Raw genomic sequence first — 18823 nt, forward strand, 5'->3', positions numbered from 1 at the left:
ATACAGCTCCAAGTCTGTTCTTCACTTCTGTGAGGGACGTTCACTGCAGCTGCACTAGTGATGTATAGTGAGAGAATTTAAAAATCTTAAAATCTTTTAGGAGTCTATTTTCACGTCTCCTTTACGATGGGCCTCCCTGAGGATAGCGTCCTGGTCCAGGAAATTAAGGATTGAAGCGATTAGCTATCTCAAGCGTGCGCCCTGTGAAGGCTTTTCGTCAGTGTGTCCTTTCTACTATGAAGCATGAGGACAGGTCATCCGTTCAGGATCTCAGTCCATTAGTCAAAAACTGTTCCACATGTGTGCTCTCCAGGTCCTCGTTTTAGAAATATACTAATAAATCGTTTCTATGCTGCTGGCTCTCCACATCGTTGGTGCATTTCTCTAATTGTATTTCAAGCGGCAAGCAGTTTGGTGTAAAGGGATTACATTCCATATTCTGCTGTTGAAATTCTGCCATCAGCTTTTGTCAAGCTTTAAGCTACGTTTCTTAAGTCTTGGCAGAATATTGAGTTCTTGATTCCAACTGCCCCAATCTTTCTCTCTAAAGCTCAGTGAGAATCCCTTATGGCCTGAAGGATCACTGCTAGGTATAATTCTTGGGTATTAGCTTTTCAGTTAGGGATTGGAGCTGGGTAGATGCAGCAGCAGGATTTGTCAATTTATCAGTTTTATTCTGCTGGACTGTTCAGGGTCCTTTGTCCTTAACCATGTCCTGTGCTACTAGCTGTGAGGGAGCATTTCTTACAAATGTTGGTGTGCAAGGAATACACAGAGAGTCAAGGAGGATTGCCCCTAGCCACATGTACCTTTCATTGCCATTTCCAATGGTGATCATTATGGTCACCAAGTTAGTTTGCAATCTTTTATGTTTGCAGAATGAGAGAATGGGAAGGGGCCCGTGAAGACCTTCCAGTAAGTTCCACAGTTGCTTTTTCATAGCAGTATCCCAATATTGTGCCTCAAGCACAGGATGGCTCTGAAAGGTCAGAATCCTACGAAAATACATGCAGAGTCTATTCTATAAGAAGGGGCGAACTTTGATGGTAGCTTCCACCCACCACCGGGGTGGCAGATCTAGGCCCAGTTCTTCGGGGGACATGTGGCCCCTGAGGCTGGATCTCGACCCTAGGTAATTTAGTCCACCCTTTGTCTTGGGTCAAGGATCACTCTCTTTTCAGGAAGTGGGAGATCCTTCTCCCTGCCTCTCCAGGTACTAGCAGCTACAGGGTCTTTGTTGGTCACTGAGGCCATCCAGTACATGTGTCCATACTCACCTGCACATCTACAGATGGGGACCTATTCAGCCTCTTCCTCTTCCTAGGGCAATGGCTATGGTCCTCCCCTTTTACTTATGTGTGCCAGGGCCACAACCCACTCCAGTCTGACATGGCAACAGCTCAGTCAACACCTTATGCTCCAGGGCCTTGTTCTTATAAGTGAGTGATATTTGTGGGCTGTGTTGAAGTCCCATCAGGCGGCAGACACCATCTTAGGTGGTATAAACACATCTCTATATGGAAACATTTTTATCGGAGCAGTGAGATATATGAGAAGAACAGAGTAGGTGCTAAGTGTTAAACCTGTAAACAGTTAATAATTGTCATTATAAATGCACTCGATGTGTTTACTGTTGGAAGCAAGATGATGCTCAGTCTATATTTTATTGTTCACAAAACCTTTATTTTTAATAAAAACCATGAGCTTTCTTTTTTGTTTATTGATGCAGGATATTACAAAACTTGCAGTCCACGGAGTGCAATGAAGGAATATGTCACTTGCGTTGTAATAGTGTATTGTTTTCAGTAGGCTCAACTGTAAAAGCACCTCGTGGAGGACTGCAACTGAAGCATTCTGCTTATAGTGATCAGCACCCTGCTTTATTCTGTGAAACTAATCCTTAATTTGGCCAGAGGTAAAGCGCTAGAATTATTGATGAGGCATTGTCATTAAGAAACTGCAGAAAGCACATCTGGCAGTTGCCTCTGCATCTGCAAGTTTAATTGCCTAAAATTCTCCCTAAAAATAAGTAAGTCTCCAGTTATTTGATTTTCAGCTTGGATTGCTAGCCTGCATTTTTATTAGCAGCAAAAAATGTTTCTTATACAGCCAGCCACAGAGAATTATTCGGTTGTATATAGCTATACAGAGATCAACAGTATTCCCCCACGTTAATATATCAACAACATTGACGTTACACAGCCATATATGGTAAGTACATATTTACTATACTTAGCTATACACAATGGAAATATGTTTAAGTGGCTTTAAGAATAGTAATTATGTACTGACCTTACAGTGTAGAGGTAGATCGGTGTATTGAATACAATTTTATTGCCATGTGATATATTGCTTATAATATAATGATCCTTCGCTGAGGGAAGGCAGCAGTCCTAACTTCGTCACAGAGTGGGATGGGGTCAGTGAGACTTCTGACCCCACCCCACTCTGTGACAAGATGTCACTGATTGACACTCGCCCTGGGCGCTTCTGGGATTAAACCTGAAGCGCCTAGGTTGAAGTCAATAGGTGACGCTTCCCTTCATTACCGAGTGGAAGGGCCTCGAGGCACCCTTGCTGAACCGAGGAGGTCACGCCCATTGAAGCTGTGACCTCTTTAGCCCAGCAAAGTTCAGCTCAGGCATCCAGGAGTCTGCGCAAATTGCGCATGTCTCGCTCCTGGTTGCCTGAGCTGAACCTGAAGAGTGTCTGTCAGACTGACCTTTTCTCAGCCTGACAGGCACTCTTCATGAGGGGCAAAAGGTGGGGTGCGTGGCCCCTCTGCCCTAAAGGTGGGCTGCAGCTGCAGCAAAGGTTAGTGGCAGGTAGAACCTTGGTAGATTTTGAGGCTGGTCCCGTATCAGCATCTTGAGGCGCAAAACATTAGTTGAAGACTTGTTTCAACAGACTCGTTATCAACATTCATGAGAGTTAGGTGGTTTGGGGTACATACAAGGACAAATTGGATCTATTCAACACTTTTGCCATTCTACTTTGAGGGACTTGCCTTTCGTTTCTGTTGTTGGATCCTCTGTTGCTTGTTTGAGTCTTGCTGAAAGGATTATTGGGAGATGTGTAGTGAGGCTTTGAGAGGACAATATCTGCAGGTGCTTTGGTCTCATTTTCCAAATGGCCATGTTCACAGTCCGAAGGATTTTGAATTTAACTCCAAACTCCACTGGAGACGATTGATCTGGTTCTTTGCTAGATGAAGAGTAAGACAAGTGGTCATCTTACATTCCCCGCAAACCATCACAGGGTGTTATTTGACCCACTGTGCGCCTGGCCTGACGATCTCGGGCCACCTCCTCAATTATCCGAGGAAGTTCAAAACTTTGGAATTACCATGGACTCCAAGTTATCAATGAATGCCCAAGTGGACAAATTAGCAAGAACAGGCTTCATCACCTTGAAGACTCCGCAGCGCATCTTCCCCACCTCGGATTTCCACACAAGGTGCAGGCTACTATGTCTCTCGTACTATCCAAACTGGATTGTGCCATTGGCCTCTTCATTGGGTCATCTCTATCTATTATGAAAAAACTACAACATATTCAAAACTCTGCTGCCAGACTACTATTACATGTAAAGTCACAGGCCCACATCTCCCCTGCCTTGAGAGCACTGCACTGGTTACCCATTGCCAGATTTCCACCTTCAAGCTGCTTTGTATCACCCACAAAGCTATACATGGAACAGGACTACTTTTGATCAGAAACAAAATAACCAAATACATTCAATAAAGAAACCTCCGCTCACGATTGGCACCCCGCCTTAGAACACCAGCGTACAAGAAAAAGACTATAGGTGGCACATCTTTCTCCGTTCAGCACCCAAACTATGGAATTCATTACCCCCAAATATAAGATCCACGGATAAATATCTTGTTGGCTCTTTCATCATAACCACCATATTCAAACAGCAATGGACTGCATATGCCTGTGTTGATAAGTATTTTAAATCTGAATATTTGTATATTCTAGATATGTATAGTTCTTTAGGAAATATGTATCACTACTATGTCATAACAATAAATTACACACATACTCTTTAAACCTGTTTTAACAAATGTATATTTACTTACGATTAAATATGTATGTGAATACATATATATACATATATATATTCCTATATATATATATATATGTGTGTGTATATAAATACAAATACATAAAATAAAATCTATAAATACAATTCAACTTATAAATAAGTGAATTAAAGTTAAAAAAATAACAATACTATTGAATAAATAAATTCAAGAAAAATAAAATAATTCTTTATATATATTTATATATATATATATATATACATATATATATATATATATACACATATATACAATTATAAGTAATTACAAATAATATAAATGTACTCTCTTGTAAGCTTTACTTTGTCTACCCATCACCATATGACATGTCTCTGACAATCTATCCTCCATCCCCAGTCTGATTCATCCCAAACCCATTCTACTACTTTCGTCTCCAAAAAAACCCTGCCTAAGCTCTTCCCTCCTCTTCTACATCTATCTCACCCAAATCTCACTTTTTTATAACTCTGTTTTTATTTAGTTTGGAAAACAGTCAACAAGAAGTATACAGTGCAGTGCATATCAATGCGGGACATGGCAGTATCGTTATGTCACATTACCGGAGGACAGCGTTAACATGAATCCAAAATAAGGGTCGATAGCAACCACTGCAGCAGAATTTTCCCTCAAACACCCCCACCGATGAGGATCCACATGAAACCAGCCATTACACGTATTGTGAAGAACAGAGACATAACCTCACCATAGTTGGTCGTCACCTGTCAAATTGATTTAAGGTGTACCACTGAATCCCTCATCATCCGTGCTTCCTGCAGAACTTAAATCCTCCACTCCAGTGAACCTTTCCAATAGCACACCCCAAGCAACCACATCAATCAGTGCCCCCTCCCACCTATGTGTCAGCCGCATTTATTGTTCCTCAGCAGCACCCCATTCCATTAAATCTCAAATCCAGCAGGGGATTAAAGGAGTCTAGGCACTCATCCAGCCAATAGCCACCCTGCGCCTAGCCAACAGCAGAGCCAACTGTGTGAACATATATGGGATATTCCTGCCCCACGGTCTCCGCACTACACCTAAAAGGCATGTCAATGTTGTTGCTTCCAGCCCCAATCATGTAACCTCCTCATCTCTCCCGACAACTTCCCACCAAAAGTTGTGCACCATCTTGCAGGACCAGACTAAGTGCAGGAAGGAAGCACCAAAAGCGCCACACCTGGGACACCCCACCTCTCATCCCGGATCAATCTTATTGAGTCTGCTAGGTGTGAGTATGTCCTATGCACAAAATTGAAGTGTAACAGTTTAAACCTATTGTTTCATGACACCATGCGCACCAACAATAACGCCATTTCCCAGTCAGCTTCCTCTATGTGGCCCCCCAGTTCATGCTCTCAAGCCCTAGGTGCCACTCTTATCGCACCCGGCTGATCATCCCGAAGGGCTTTGTAGCAATCCTCACTTTACTACCATAATCTCCCAAACAACCCTACTAAATGCTCCCGCATTTATCTCACCTTTGACGCATCCAAAACCCCTCCTGCTACTATGATCTCCCTAACCCTTTCCACAGACTCTTCCCTCCTCCATCTCTCCTTTACTCCTCCCAAGCCTCATCCTATTACTATAAACTCCCAATTAACACTTCTGGTTACTTCCCTCCTCTATCCCTCCGTTACTCTAGTCACCCAAACTAATAAACTTGAATATCCTCTGCTCAAATTAACTCATAAAAATACTAAAACTGAACTCATATTTCCTATACTAATCCACCACTAATTCCTCTTGGGTTCCGAAGTAGTGTGCTACTCGCTGAAAAGCACTTTGACGCCTTGTCAGTGGTAGTAAGCACTATATAAATATTATTACAATTACAATTTATTAATAGGGTGCCTGCTGTTGGTTTGGTTGTCTACCACACAGTAGGTCGGGAGATGAAAACTGCTACCATTTTCAGTCTGTCCAAACTGAATATAACCCTGGGCTAGAATTTACTTCTGCAGGCTACTTTCTGGGTCTGGCAAGCTACAACTAGCTCCTGAACTACTCATTCATAAACCCTGCCATGGAGCACAATGTAACTGAATTAATTACAGAATGCTTTGTATTGCTCTTAAAGGGAGAATTTGCTGTGCTATCAAACATGTATTTACACATTCATCATAATTGTAAGTTGTGTGATAATTATCACACACTCACAGTTTTCGCCTGATAAATTCCGACACCTCAAACCTGCTGAAGTTTATTGTTGGGAAATAGCTTGGAAAAGAGGCAAAACATGCAGAATTTGCTGTGTTAAAAAACAGTTCTGTATGTTATGCCCCATTTTCCTTTTAAAACTTGGAATGGGAGGTATTTACACAGGTGATAGTGTTTACCACATGTGGTAAGCACTACACCCTGTTTCAACAAGCTCCTCATTAAGGCCATTTGCTTGGGAACAAATGACTGTTGGAATGCACTCTGTGTCACTACACTCTACGCCACCATGCTCTACATCACGCCACTTTACACCACTCTAATCATTCTGCACCATTATACTCAACGCAGCAGAACTCTGCACCACTCTACTCTATGCCACTGCAATCTACACTACTCTAACCAGCACCACTTCACTCTTCCCTGCATTACTCTACTCTATGCCACTTCACTCTACTCTGAACAATCTACTCTACGCCACTGCACTCTACGCCAGTCTACTCCACTCTGTGCCACTGGACTCTACGCTGCTGCAGTCTACTCTGCACCACTCTTCTCTATGTCACTGCAGTTTATGACAATGGCCTGTACTCCACTTCAGTCAAAACACAAATCACTGCATGCCAATCTACTCTGCACCACTGTACTTTATGACACTCCAATGCACAATACTCCTCTTTATGTCACTCTACTTCATTAAACTCTACTCCAATCTATAACACTCCACTCTACAACACTCTACTCCACTCTATGACACTACTCCACTCTATGACACTCCCTCTACGCCACTCCATGCCACTTTACTCCACTATATCCTACAACATACTACTCCATTCCACTTCCACACCTAACGCCACTCCACAGAACTATATGCCAATCCACTCTACTCTACACCACTCAACTCTACAATTCTGTTCTCCACTCTTTACCATTCCACTCTCCTACAGTACTCCACTCTATGGCAAGCTACTCAGATTGGTGCTTTGATCAGTTAGGCGCTGGTTTGTACCTTTAACTTTAAAAAATCATTAATCCGGTCCTACTCATTGAAGTTTTGTAATTTTGGTGTCAAATAAGTCATCGAAATTTACTCTATTCTAAATTGGTGAGGGATTTTTCTTGTGTTGTGTTTTCACTTTAGTATTGTTTCTGTACTGCATAGATACTTTACACACGGTCTTTAAGCTAAGCCAGACTGCTTGTGTGCCAAACTAACCGAGGGTTAAGCACAGTTTATTGTAATGACTTTTGTGATTCATCCTGACAGGGATTGGGGCTGTTTCTTGAGCAGGGTCAACACGCCACTCAAACAACAACACAGTTTCTCACAGTGTGGCCTGTCTGTCCTGCGCTCCCCTTTTCATGTAGCTCAGCTAAGCAACTTTTTTTGAAATTCAAGAGTAAGCCAGGAATGCTACAAGAGTAAATCTTCGTGAAGCATGTCCCATGTGTTATAAATCTAATATTTACACATTAACAGTGTTACATAACATTCTGAACTAAGGGCCCGATTCCCAGGGATTGGTGTAGGAACAGCTATGAATTACTCCTGTAGTACTCCTGGTTTACCCACAGATGACTTACTCCTGGCTTACTTGTGCTTTTGAGCAGTAAACCAGGAGTGAGTCACATCAAAATATTTTTTAAGTTTGTTGAAAGATGCAATGTCAGTTCATGTGAACAGTGTAAGATTAATAGTGAAAATATGTCATATGTAAAACAGAACATTTTAAAAGTACAAACTATTCCAAATTAGAAACAAAAGTCCAACCTATATATAATTGGATTTTCTTTAGGTCTGGCTATTGACACAGCTTCAGATGTTGGACAGACTATTGTTTTTTCCCAACATCGTATATAATATAATAGAATACATCAAGGGTCTTTATCTTCAGTTTTAAACCTGGTTCCAATTGTGTGTTTTTTTTAATTTAGTTACATATTTTTTATTCATTTTAAAAATCTGCCATTTACTTTGCCTGCACATCTGATGCCTGATTAGCTGATTTATTTTTGTTATCCTTTTTTAAGGATGTAAAGTGTTTAGGTGACATTGTAATATTGTAGGTGCCTGCGATTTGAGTGCTTGGTTGGATAATGAATTTTTCTGGTCTCCTACAAAAATGATAACTTTAAAATACACAGGTCTTTCCTACAAGAAACATCACTAGTAAAAAGACAACATCACTGATTTTGTTTTTAATTTAAACATTTTAATTCAAGCATATGAAGGCCAACTTTAGTGGGTCACATGTTCTTTTTTTCTTTTTGTGGCACAGTCCTGCAATCAAAAGTTTAAGAAAAAGCTAACAATCAAAGTAGCTTGCCAAGGCCAGACCAGTTTGTTTGTGTTGCAAGTGCTTGTTTAAACTTGGCACATGCTTTTTCATTCAAGTAAAGGTATACATATTAATATCAACTGTTAACAATTTGCAGAAAGAATACACTGAATATATTGAAGATTCTAAGGTTTAAATGAATGGAAGATCCAATGCAATATCATAACAATGTATTTTGTCATTTGCAGGGTTCTTCTGTGAGCAGTGCAGGAATGGGGTGACCTATTCGGGTGCAGCCATATCACCCAATCTAGAAACCACACAGATTTTCAGAGTGCCTCAAGCAGTAACAATGTCAGACTGTGCTGCAGCCTGTTGCAATCTCTCTGAGTGTGACTTAGCCTGGTTGCTTGAAAGGCATTGCTACATCGTGAACTGCCAACACAAAGAGAATTGTGAACCCAAGAAAATGGAAACTATGACTTCCCATCTTACCTTTGTACTGAGACCGCCAGATAGACTGGTCCCATTACCCATATATGGACCAATAAGGCTGAGCAGGGGACACACTGCTGGATTGCTGCCTGACTCTGCCGAAGACGTTAGCAATCTGAAAGGGCTTTCCCTCCTAACCAAATACCACAACCTTGACGAATTAAATGACTATCCAGATGACTACATGGACCATGAACAAGATCCCATCCGTTCAAGCACAAAGCAAGACTGGAAGGGGCGATTTGACTATGCAGACTGGTTTCCGACAAGCAACGAAAAAAACCTCAACTCTTCAGAGGTTGAGTCTAGAGACCATCACAGACATTTTGAGGAGGCTCAGAAGGAAGATACCAAATGGGAGCAAGTTATGATTAAAAACGTATCTGAATTTGAAACTGTTACACTTCCTTTGGAGAGGAAGCAACCATTTAACACTGAGGTTAAGCTACCCACAGCAACAGTGCCTCAAACACACTTGAATGTGCAGGAGCAGCCTACGAATACTAACAGAAGCTCATTGGGGGAGGTAGGTTTAGGACTGCTTAATATTGTGAATATGAGCAGTCACACAAAAAATTTGTATTATATTATGATTTGGCTTTCTCTTCTTTCTCTTCTGAAGAAGCCAAAGGTAGTTGTTTCCACTATTATGATGTAATGATGTTGGACAGTGATATCATTCCTGTGACCTAACACTGTTTAATTATTCTTGTTTTTGTATGTATACATTTCTCGATGTGTTTGTATTATGGTGAAGTGTTTTGAATCATGGGCTGAGAATAGCAACTGGAGAAAGCGGTTCTCAAAAGATGACTATAAATTGACACTAAGGAAAGAAGAGAGAGGAGGACATTTGGAAATTGATTGGTTTAGACAACAGAAAGAGTTGTGTGTAGACCAACAGTCACTAACATTTAGCTAGTAAGTGACAAAAAGGTTTGTGGGTGGAGGGGCTATTTTATAAATTAAAGTTCTTTCACCGAGACTGATAAGACTTTTGAACATCTTCATGTTGTTCTTGTTTCCCTATGGAACCCATTTGAGTAATTTATTTTACCTTTGCAATCAGCTTTGGAGTCCTGCATGAAGTTAGAAAAGGAATGCTCCAAGAAAGCATGCTTTTCACTTGTGTAAAGCCTTCTTTAATTGTAAATTGCTTGAAACACTCAGTTTGAGCTGCCATCACATTGTCAAAACTGAGAGCCAAATACCTCAATTCTTTGTAGCCTGACCACTTTTATAGGAATGTTAAGAGGTGATGGGAGAGAATAAATAAGCACTTATTTCTCCCTGACTTGCTGATTAGTTGTTGACTTAGATCACATATATTATGTTTTGTTTTGTATTTCATTTATTTATTCACATAATACTTTATTTCCACTGAAGAGGATACTAGGCTGCAGACCATAGATTTTATATAGCAACATGTGAGACAAAGGAAGAGTGAATGAGACATGAAAGACTCACCTGTGAATGAGAACACCTTTATAGGATGCACTGCAAAGCTAACTCTCTTTTCTGGACTGCAGACTAGAATGTCAAGACAAGATACAAAAAGTGTAGTAGCTGATTTCCTCTTTTCCTTGTTTACCTTTTCCCTCCTTATGGCAGTAAAATGCCTAATTTACACAACATATCGTTTGTGCTCCAGTTGGCCCTATATCTTTGTGTTACCAGGAATTTGCTATTCCTTGCTCTAGTGCTTACGTTTTGTAACACTTTATTCGTTGTTTCTTAAATGTTTAAGTGTTTTATTAAAGGAAGGTACACCTTCCATTGTAAGTTAACTTTGCTTTGTACCCAACATCATTTAGGGCCATCTGCATGAAGGTATGAATTAGCGATTTAATAATTGCGATTTCCTGCAAACCGCAATTAGGAAATTGCTAAAATGTATGAAACCCTTCAGAGTTTCATTTGCGGTTCGTAGTTGGTCGCAAATAGACCTACCTCATGAATAATAATGAGGTAGGTCTCAATTTGTGACTCATTAGGACTCACAGGCACCACAGGTGGCCTGCTGACCTCAGCAGATCATCATTTCTGTAATTGCTTTTAAATAAAGCAATCTTTTTATTAATGCAGCCTGTTTTCCTTAAAGGAAAACTGGACGCATTTAAAAAGAAAAAAATTAAACGTTTACGTTTATTTTTTTAAGTGTAGGCAGTAGTCTGGGGGACCACTACCTCCTCTTAAAAAATATTTATCTAACCATTCTCAAAGGGGAAGGAGTCCCTGGGGACCCCTTCACATTTGTGAATGGGTTACCACCTACTTTCTATTGATGGTAATATGTGAATGTTTTGCGACTGCATTTTGGTCGCAAAACATTTGTACATACCTTTCAGACACAGTATTAGGAAGGGACGCCCTCAACACTCCCCTTCCTAATACTGCAATGTGGACTTTGTACATCCCAGTCTGCATTTTTCTAGTCGCAAAACGCAGATTCTTCAAACCGGCCCGTTTGCGACTAGAAAAATACTTTGTACATGTGACCCTAGAACAACCTTCTCTCCACATCAGCTCCAAAAGCAGCTTAATCCATAAGATCAATGGCATGGTCATTGACATGGACAGATCATGGAGGGGCAAGAAGGAAAAGGATTCATGAGTAGTGGGGGCCAACTGCTTCCTAACACACATTCAAAATTCCCTATTATCAAGATCCCTGGTTATGACCACCAATTGTCAAATATTGGACATTTTTGGGCAGTGACAGACAGAAATCTTTCTCCAAAAGCATTAAACAGTCCAGATTCTAGGAATGTCAATTATCATTGCTCAGGCTATCCCCATCCAAGATTATGTGAGCACACCTTTCCTTAGTGACCACATGCATTTTGTCCTCTTAGATACCCTTGAAATTGGCTAGATGTTAAAGGTAGCATTGGTTTCTAGTACATTAAGCCGTATTTTAAACAATAACATTTCCTATGTTGGCTTCTATTTCATGTCAGGGAAGAGTATCAATCTGCTCATTCTAGAAAACCCTTTTTGTTCCTAGCAGTTCTTTCTAGAATATTTTCTTTGGTTCTGTCGCTTTTAATGTTCCTCACTGACCTGAGCTCTTAGATCCATAAGTAGGCACAAAGAAGTCTCTGTGTATTACGATTGACAATGCCAAATCTTAGCTCTCTTCTCAGTGTTTTTACTCCTTGGCCTCGAATGAGTAAATAAAGGACACAGAACAAGCATGTAAAGCCAAAAATATACCTTGAACGCAACCTGCTTTCTGTTACCCTTGCATCCTCTTTTGTGGGTCATCTATTTTAAGCTCAGATCAATATTTAGATACAACACTCCCTGACCTTCTTATTATTATCCTCTTAAACATCTCCTGCTAGGATTGTACACTCTTGAGAATAGGGTTAACTGTACCTCTTGAGTAGCCAAGTTATCTAAAAACGTGGTGTGTATTGTTCCCTCAAATTATTTTTGTTCAGTGATGAAAATTCAGTTTTTGATTCAGTTGAACTCTTTGTAGTTACACAATGTGACCCTTGTCGCAGATTCCCAATCAAGAGAAAACTGGAAATCATTCAGTGACATGTCTATTTGGCTTACCATGAACTACTGAAGAATCTTTGATTAAATAAAAGTACATCAGTCTGGCATACAATATTCAAAGGATTTTTAACATCAAAAAATTAAAAAGTTCTGTATTATGTAATTATTACTGAAAATAATGTATGAGAATAAAAGAGACTTTTATGAAAAATGATAAAATCTATGCGTTTAATATTTTGGAGACAAGGATTACGTGGTGTAACTACACAGATTTAAATTGAAACAAAATTTGTATTTTCCTTACTGAATAAAAATATTTCGGAAACAATACACTCAGGCCCTCATTGTGAATTTGGCAGATGGAAAGCCCATCCTCCAAAATTCCGAGGGGGAGGTTTCTGCCTTTGTGGCTGCCACCCCGCCAGGGCCATTACGAGTTTCCAGCTGGGTCAGCGGGCGGAAACTCAGTTTTTATCTGCTGGCCGCCAAGCAGGAAACGGCCTACAGCATTGTCTCCGCTTCATAATAGAGCCGGCGGCAATGGTGTAGTGCGTAGGGTGCACCAGCCCCCATCACAGTGTTCACTGTATGCTAAGCTGACAGCAAACATTGTGACGGGGCTAGCGAGGGGGGCCACTGCACTGCCCTTGCCAAGTGCATGGGCAGTGCAGGGGCCCCTCTGGGGCACCCTGCACCCCGTCTCCGCCAGCTTTATCACGGCAGGGTTACCATCATGAAAGTGTTGGCAGAGAAGGGGGTCGTAATCCCCAGGGTGGCATTGCTTGCAGCACTGCAATGGCAGATTAGGACTGTCAGCAAAGCCAGAACATAGTGGAGATGAAAACTGGCTGTGCTGGTGGTAGTGCAGCAGTCATAATGTGACGGTCATACTGCCGGATTGGCAGCGGTCTGACTGCCACTGCGACCCTGACGTTCATTAGTCTGCCAGCATCGTAATGAGGCCCTCAATGTTTTTATATCTTAAGTTGTTTTGTTTCCTCTATTTAATTTATTCTCACGGCCAGTCCCTTTGCCTAAAGTCTCTCTGTAGTCAGTTTACTCATGAGGGCATTTACATTTTTGTGTGACAACATGCAAGCACCCTTGGGCCTCTGAACCTCAATTTGACCCCTCACCAAATCTCCTTTCCTGAAGGTTGTAACTGGATTTGAAAGAAAGGGATATTTTTATTTTTAATGTACCTTTTTGGCATCTGTTAAAATGCCATAAAATGCTATCCTAGTTTCTATTCTAGTCTTCATGTGGAAATCCTTGTGTTCACATGCTTTCAATGGAGGACTTGTCTGAGTTATCTCTGGCACTTAGATGGCCGAAGAGGGAAGTAGAGCAAGTGAAGTACAGTTTTTTTTAACAATTCATAAGAACTTTGACATTATTCATGTGTAAGCTTAACATCGTCACACACGTATATCAGCACATTTTGACCCAGATTTACTTACGTTTTTGCTGCACTTCTTTGCTTCAGAAATCATTAGTGATGAGTGAATTTTTCCTGTGCAGCTGTGTATTTACCCTATAAAGATGAGAAATGATGCGCTAGCACAACACAAAAGAAACAAAATCTCTATTGACATGGCAAGCCAGGAGAGACAGGAGGACACAATCCAGGAGGGAACAAGCAAGGTGGGGTGCCCAGGAGAGGAAGTTGAAGTTCACCAAGAGAGGTGAAGTTGCTAATCGCAGAGGTTGAAAGACCTGAGAAATATCTCTTTGCCCCATTTAAACTCCCAAAGGCAAAAAGGACTGCCTCGTTGAGAGGCATCATTGATAAGGTCAGGTCTTTTCTTACTTACAGCGGAGGGGGATTCAGATAGCAATGCTCCAAGAAACACACCGAACTCAAGCAGAAGAGAAAGCACTACAAAAGCGATGGAAAGGCCAAGCAGATTACACTTCATATTCAGCATTCGCGAGGGGAACCCTAATATGGATAAGAGCAGGGGTCCCATTTCAGACGTTAGATAGCCTCATAGACCCAGAGGGCTGATTTGTGGCAATTCGGGGACGATTAGAGGACAGAGAGTTAGCATTGGTTAATGTCTATGCACCCAACTCAGACCAAAATTAATTTCTCACACGTATATCAGGCCTATTAGCCCCCTATCTACAATGCCCCTTGGTACTGGGGGGCGACTTCAACTGTGTGGTGGACCCCACTATGGACCGTTCACACCCGCCATTGCATGATTCCCCATTGATGAGGGTGGCACGACAATTTTTGTCCTGGCAAACGAACTGGGGGCTGGTTGATGCCTGGCGAAGGTTACACCCTGATGATAGGGACTACTCGTATTTCTCCCACTTGCATGAGTTGCATGTCAGACTAGATGTTTTTTCCTGCACGCCAGATGTCTTTCCGCATGTATACAAAGAGAATGCACTCTCTCCCACCACAACGCCCTCTTGTTATCACTGCGGTGGGGCTCACCCCCCCTTGCATCCCCACTTGGAAACTGAAATCAGAAATATTAGATGATGCGCACTTCCAAGGGAAACTGCAACAACATATCACTCAATTCTTTGAGGACAATGAAGCCTCAACTAATAGCCCCCTGACTGAATGGGTGGTGATGATGGGGAGATGCATAGCAGGAGCACTGGGAGTCTGTAGGACTCTTCTCAGGGATACTGAGCTGGCAGAAGATAAGCTAAGAGAGGCTGAGAAAAATACACCCAAAAACTCACACCTACAAAATACTATTTTGGAGCTTAGAGCAACAGTAGCAGACTGTGTAGAGCGTCTCCGATGCTTTGATTACAGAAACTACCTTACACGAGCGCATGGAGAGAGAGACAAGGCGGGCTGAATGCTGGCTTGGGTGGTATCACAAACTCATAGGAACTCAGCCATTTTGGACATGGCAACAGAGCAAGTGGACCATATATATGGGTAGGAGCAAATCAACTCACACTTCATGACTTACTATGAACAGCTGTATAAAAGCAAACTCCGTTATATCAGGGACTCTACCGAGAATTATTTATCCGAGTTGCATCTCGGGTGGCTCCCTCCAGAGACTACAGAGCTGTTGGGAGGGGCCATTACGCAGCCAGAACTTGGGAGAGCCACAGGGGATTTAGCTAGAGGGAGGACGCCGGGGACGGACGATCTACCTATTGAATTTTATGCCACTTACGTAGATTTACTGGTTCCAAGGTTGGAGAATTTATATAGGACCACTAAAGAGCAGAGAGTGTTACCAACAACAGCACGAGAAGCGATAATAATACCCTTGTTAAAAACAGGTAAAAACCCAATGGAAACTGGGGCATACAGACCATTATCCATGTTGAACCTGGACTATAAGATCCTCAGTAAGACTTTGGCCACTAGGCTCCTTCCATATATGCCAACACTAATACACCCAGATCAGGCGGGATCTATTCCTGGGCAAAACACAGTGGATAATGTTCGCAGATTACTGGCAGTCATGGGAGATCAGAGCCCTGATGGCACAACTCCTGGGGTCCTAGCGGTGGACATAGAAAAAAGCCTTTGACAGTCTAGAATGGGAGTTCCTTTACACTGTGATGTCTCAGCTCAAACTAGGGTCCGAATATATCGCCTGGGAAAGACTGTTGTATACCAAGCCTACATCTAGAGTACGCACTGGGCGGACAATATCTAGAAGCTATATGGTCCAGCTGGGTACTAGACAGGGATGCCCCCTGTCGCCGTTGCTATTCGCCTTGGCAATGGAACCATTAGCGGCCGCGGCGAGAGCTGGGGGGAGTGGTCCAGGAATAATGGCAGGAGGCGAGAGGCATCAGATAGCCCTCTATGCAGATGATCTGCTGATATTTTTGGAGGATATACACAGAGATCTACCCCGGGCGCAGCAGATGCTTTCTCAGTTCGGGGGACACTCTGGCCTGGGAGTGAACTGGGATAAAACCGGATTGTTTCCTTTGGGGCCCTCCGTGATGCCACCGTTGGGGCTGGGTTTGGTCAGATGGGTTCCAAGCTGTCTCCCATACTTGGGAGTCAAGATCTATCTCGACCCACAGGATACCCTAGAAGGCAATATAGGGAGCTCCCTATGACCCTTATGGTCCAGTATGGCTTTTTGGCAAACCTTGCCACTATCTGTAGCAGGGAGAGTAGCGATTCTTAATATGATAGTGCTACCATGACTATTGTACCATTTTACAGCACTGCCAATATGGATACCCAAGGCCACATTTAAGGAGCTGGAAACTATGGTGGTGGCGTTCCTGTGGGGCGATGGGCGGAGGAGAGTAGCTTTGACCAAGCTCCAGAGGCACTCCACGGATGGAGGACTGGCAGTCCCCGACTTCGAAGCTTACTACCTAGCAGCACAACTCCAGTGGCTGGCGCAATGGATTGCAAGTAGAGTAGAGCCAGGGGTGAGAGTGGAGGCATTCACCCCACCGGGGTCTAGGTTATTCGAGGTATTGCTAAGAGCCTCAGGAGACAGGAAGCAGGTCTCCCCAGAACTAAAAATCTTGACTCAATGCTGGAAAGGCTTCCTACGCAAAATCAAAATAAGGGCCCCATACTCGCCAGAGCTCCCTCTGCTGTCACTGCGGGCCTTACCCCATCGAGGTGCCTGGAGTGGACTCCAGACTTGGGTAGAGGCCGGAATACTGACAGTGGGAACATTATTTAAAGAAGGGACAATGATACCCTTTGAAGCTCTCAGAGCAGAATTTGAGCTATGGACAGGAGACTTCTTGTTACATGGGTCACTAGCGGCCTGTATTCGTAGTCACTGGCGAGGAGGAATGAGGGAACCTCCTGCACAGGCGGCCTGTACTTATCTGGCGTCGTCTTCTGGCAAATATAAAGTAGTGTCAAACCTCTACTGCAGGATTCGAACCAACAAGACCTCTCCTCTGACCCAACTTTAACTGGCTTGGGAGAGAGATCTGGGCGCTGATATTACTGATGAAGATTGGGAGCACATTCTGGGGGGATTCGCTAAAATGACACGTAATGCCAGATTCAAGCTTATAAACTTTTATGTACTTCATCAGGCATATCTTACACCTGGACGGATCAATAAGTACTTTGGAACGGAGAGCGTGAGATGTCCAAGATGTGGTCTAGTAGGAATGGAATTTAAACATATGTTCTGGGACTGCCCCAGGTTGGAGGCATACTAGGCAGAGGTGAGCCAGATTGTGGCACGAGCCATAGGAAGGGATATTCCCTGCACAATGGGTCACTGTCTGTTGGGATGGTTTCCGCATACAGCTAAACAAAAGGTTACTAACAAGTTTCAGGATCTGGCCTATACAATGGCAAAAAGAGAAATCACAATGTCCTGGAAGAACCCAGTAGGTCTGAGAATATCCCAATGGAAAAGAGAGTTGACTAAATGGGCTAGCTGCGAGGATAACATTCTCTATCTGGAGGCCAAGAGAGGAATAAGACCCCATGAAGTGGCTCAGGGCTGGGAGATGGTACTTGAAGCCTTCGGAGCAGAAACCCAGGCTTGACCGACCCCTTGACCGACTCATTGATTAATAGGCAATAAGGACATAATTAAGTTCTGACTACTGGCGGTTCCCTTATGATTATTGAACCGGGGGAGATAAGCAAGATAGGTGAGTTGCATACTACCAACCATGTCGAGAATAGGGCCACATCTGACCAGGGCATGTCCAGTTCCACTGAGATTATTACAGCACACTATAGGGCTCACATAGGGGGGGAGGGGCAGCAGGTGTGGGTGACGGGAGGGATGTTAAGGGAATAACTGCGATATCAGGATTTCTAAGAATAGGGTTCTAAAGATCCGGTAGAAGTTAGGCATTGGATAACTAGATTGTTATATGTTGCACTGTATGGTATTTTAACTATCTGCCAAATGACTGATTGAAACCACAATAAAATATGTTTAAAAAAAAATCATTGCTAAGGTCAATGCAGTGGCACAAACAGTGTTTAATTAGTAAAAGAATGAGTGACGGTGGCCGAAGCTGTGCTCAGAAGCCTGTGGCCAGTGCTTTTAAATGTCAGTACACTGGATACCAAGGCTGCAGAGCCTTAAAGCCACTGATGCCTCTTTAATCCTCTACCAGACAATCTCTGCCTGTCATACACTCATCTGGTTCCAACTGCGGAGACGACAATGGAGCCGATGCTAGACCTCCATTCCCTCTCAGGGAGAGGCAGGGCCCAAGGAGATACACCTAGATCTGCCAGCATCGAGAAGGTAAAGGGGTGAAGGGACAAAATAAGAAAAGAAACATGCAGTACAGAGTCTGCTCAATGCCGATACTACACTGCATACAGAATGCTTTG

General features: G+C 42.6%; 1 protein-coding gene across 1 annotated transcript in view; it reads left to right on the plus strand.

Annotated features, from left to right (window-relative positions):
• Window positions 1-18823, plus strand: part of KIAA0319 (KIAA0319 ortholog) — a 562397-nt gene that overhangs the window by 97392 nt on the left and 446182 nt on the right. Inside the window, exon 3 of the mRNA XM_069218755.1 lies at window positions 8775-9547. Within this exon, the coding sequence (XP_069074856.1) occupies window positions 8775-9547 (773 nt within the window). The remainder of the gene's footprint in view (window positions 1-8774; window positions 9548-18823) is intronic.

The sequence above is a fragment of the Pleurodeles waltl genome, chromosome 2_1 (genome assembly GCF_031143425.1).
Source record: "Pleurodeles waltl isolate 20211129_DDA chromosome 2_1, aPleWal1.hap1.20221129, whole genome shotgun sequence".
NCBI classification, from domain to species: domain Eukaryota; kingdom Metazoa; phylum Chordata; class Amphibia; order Caudata; family Salamandridae; genus Pleurodeles; species Pleurodeles waltl.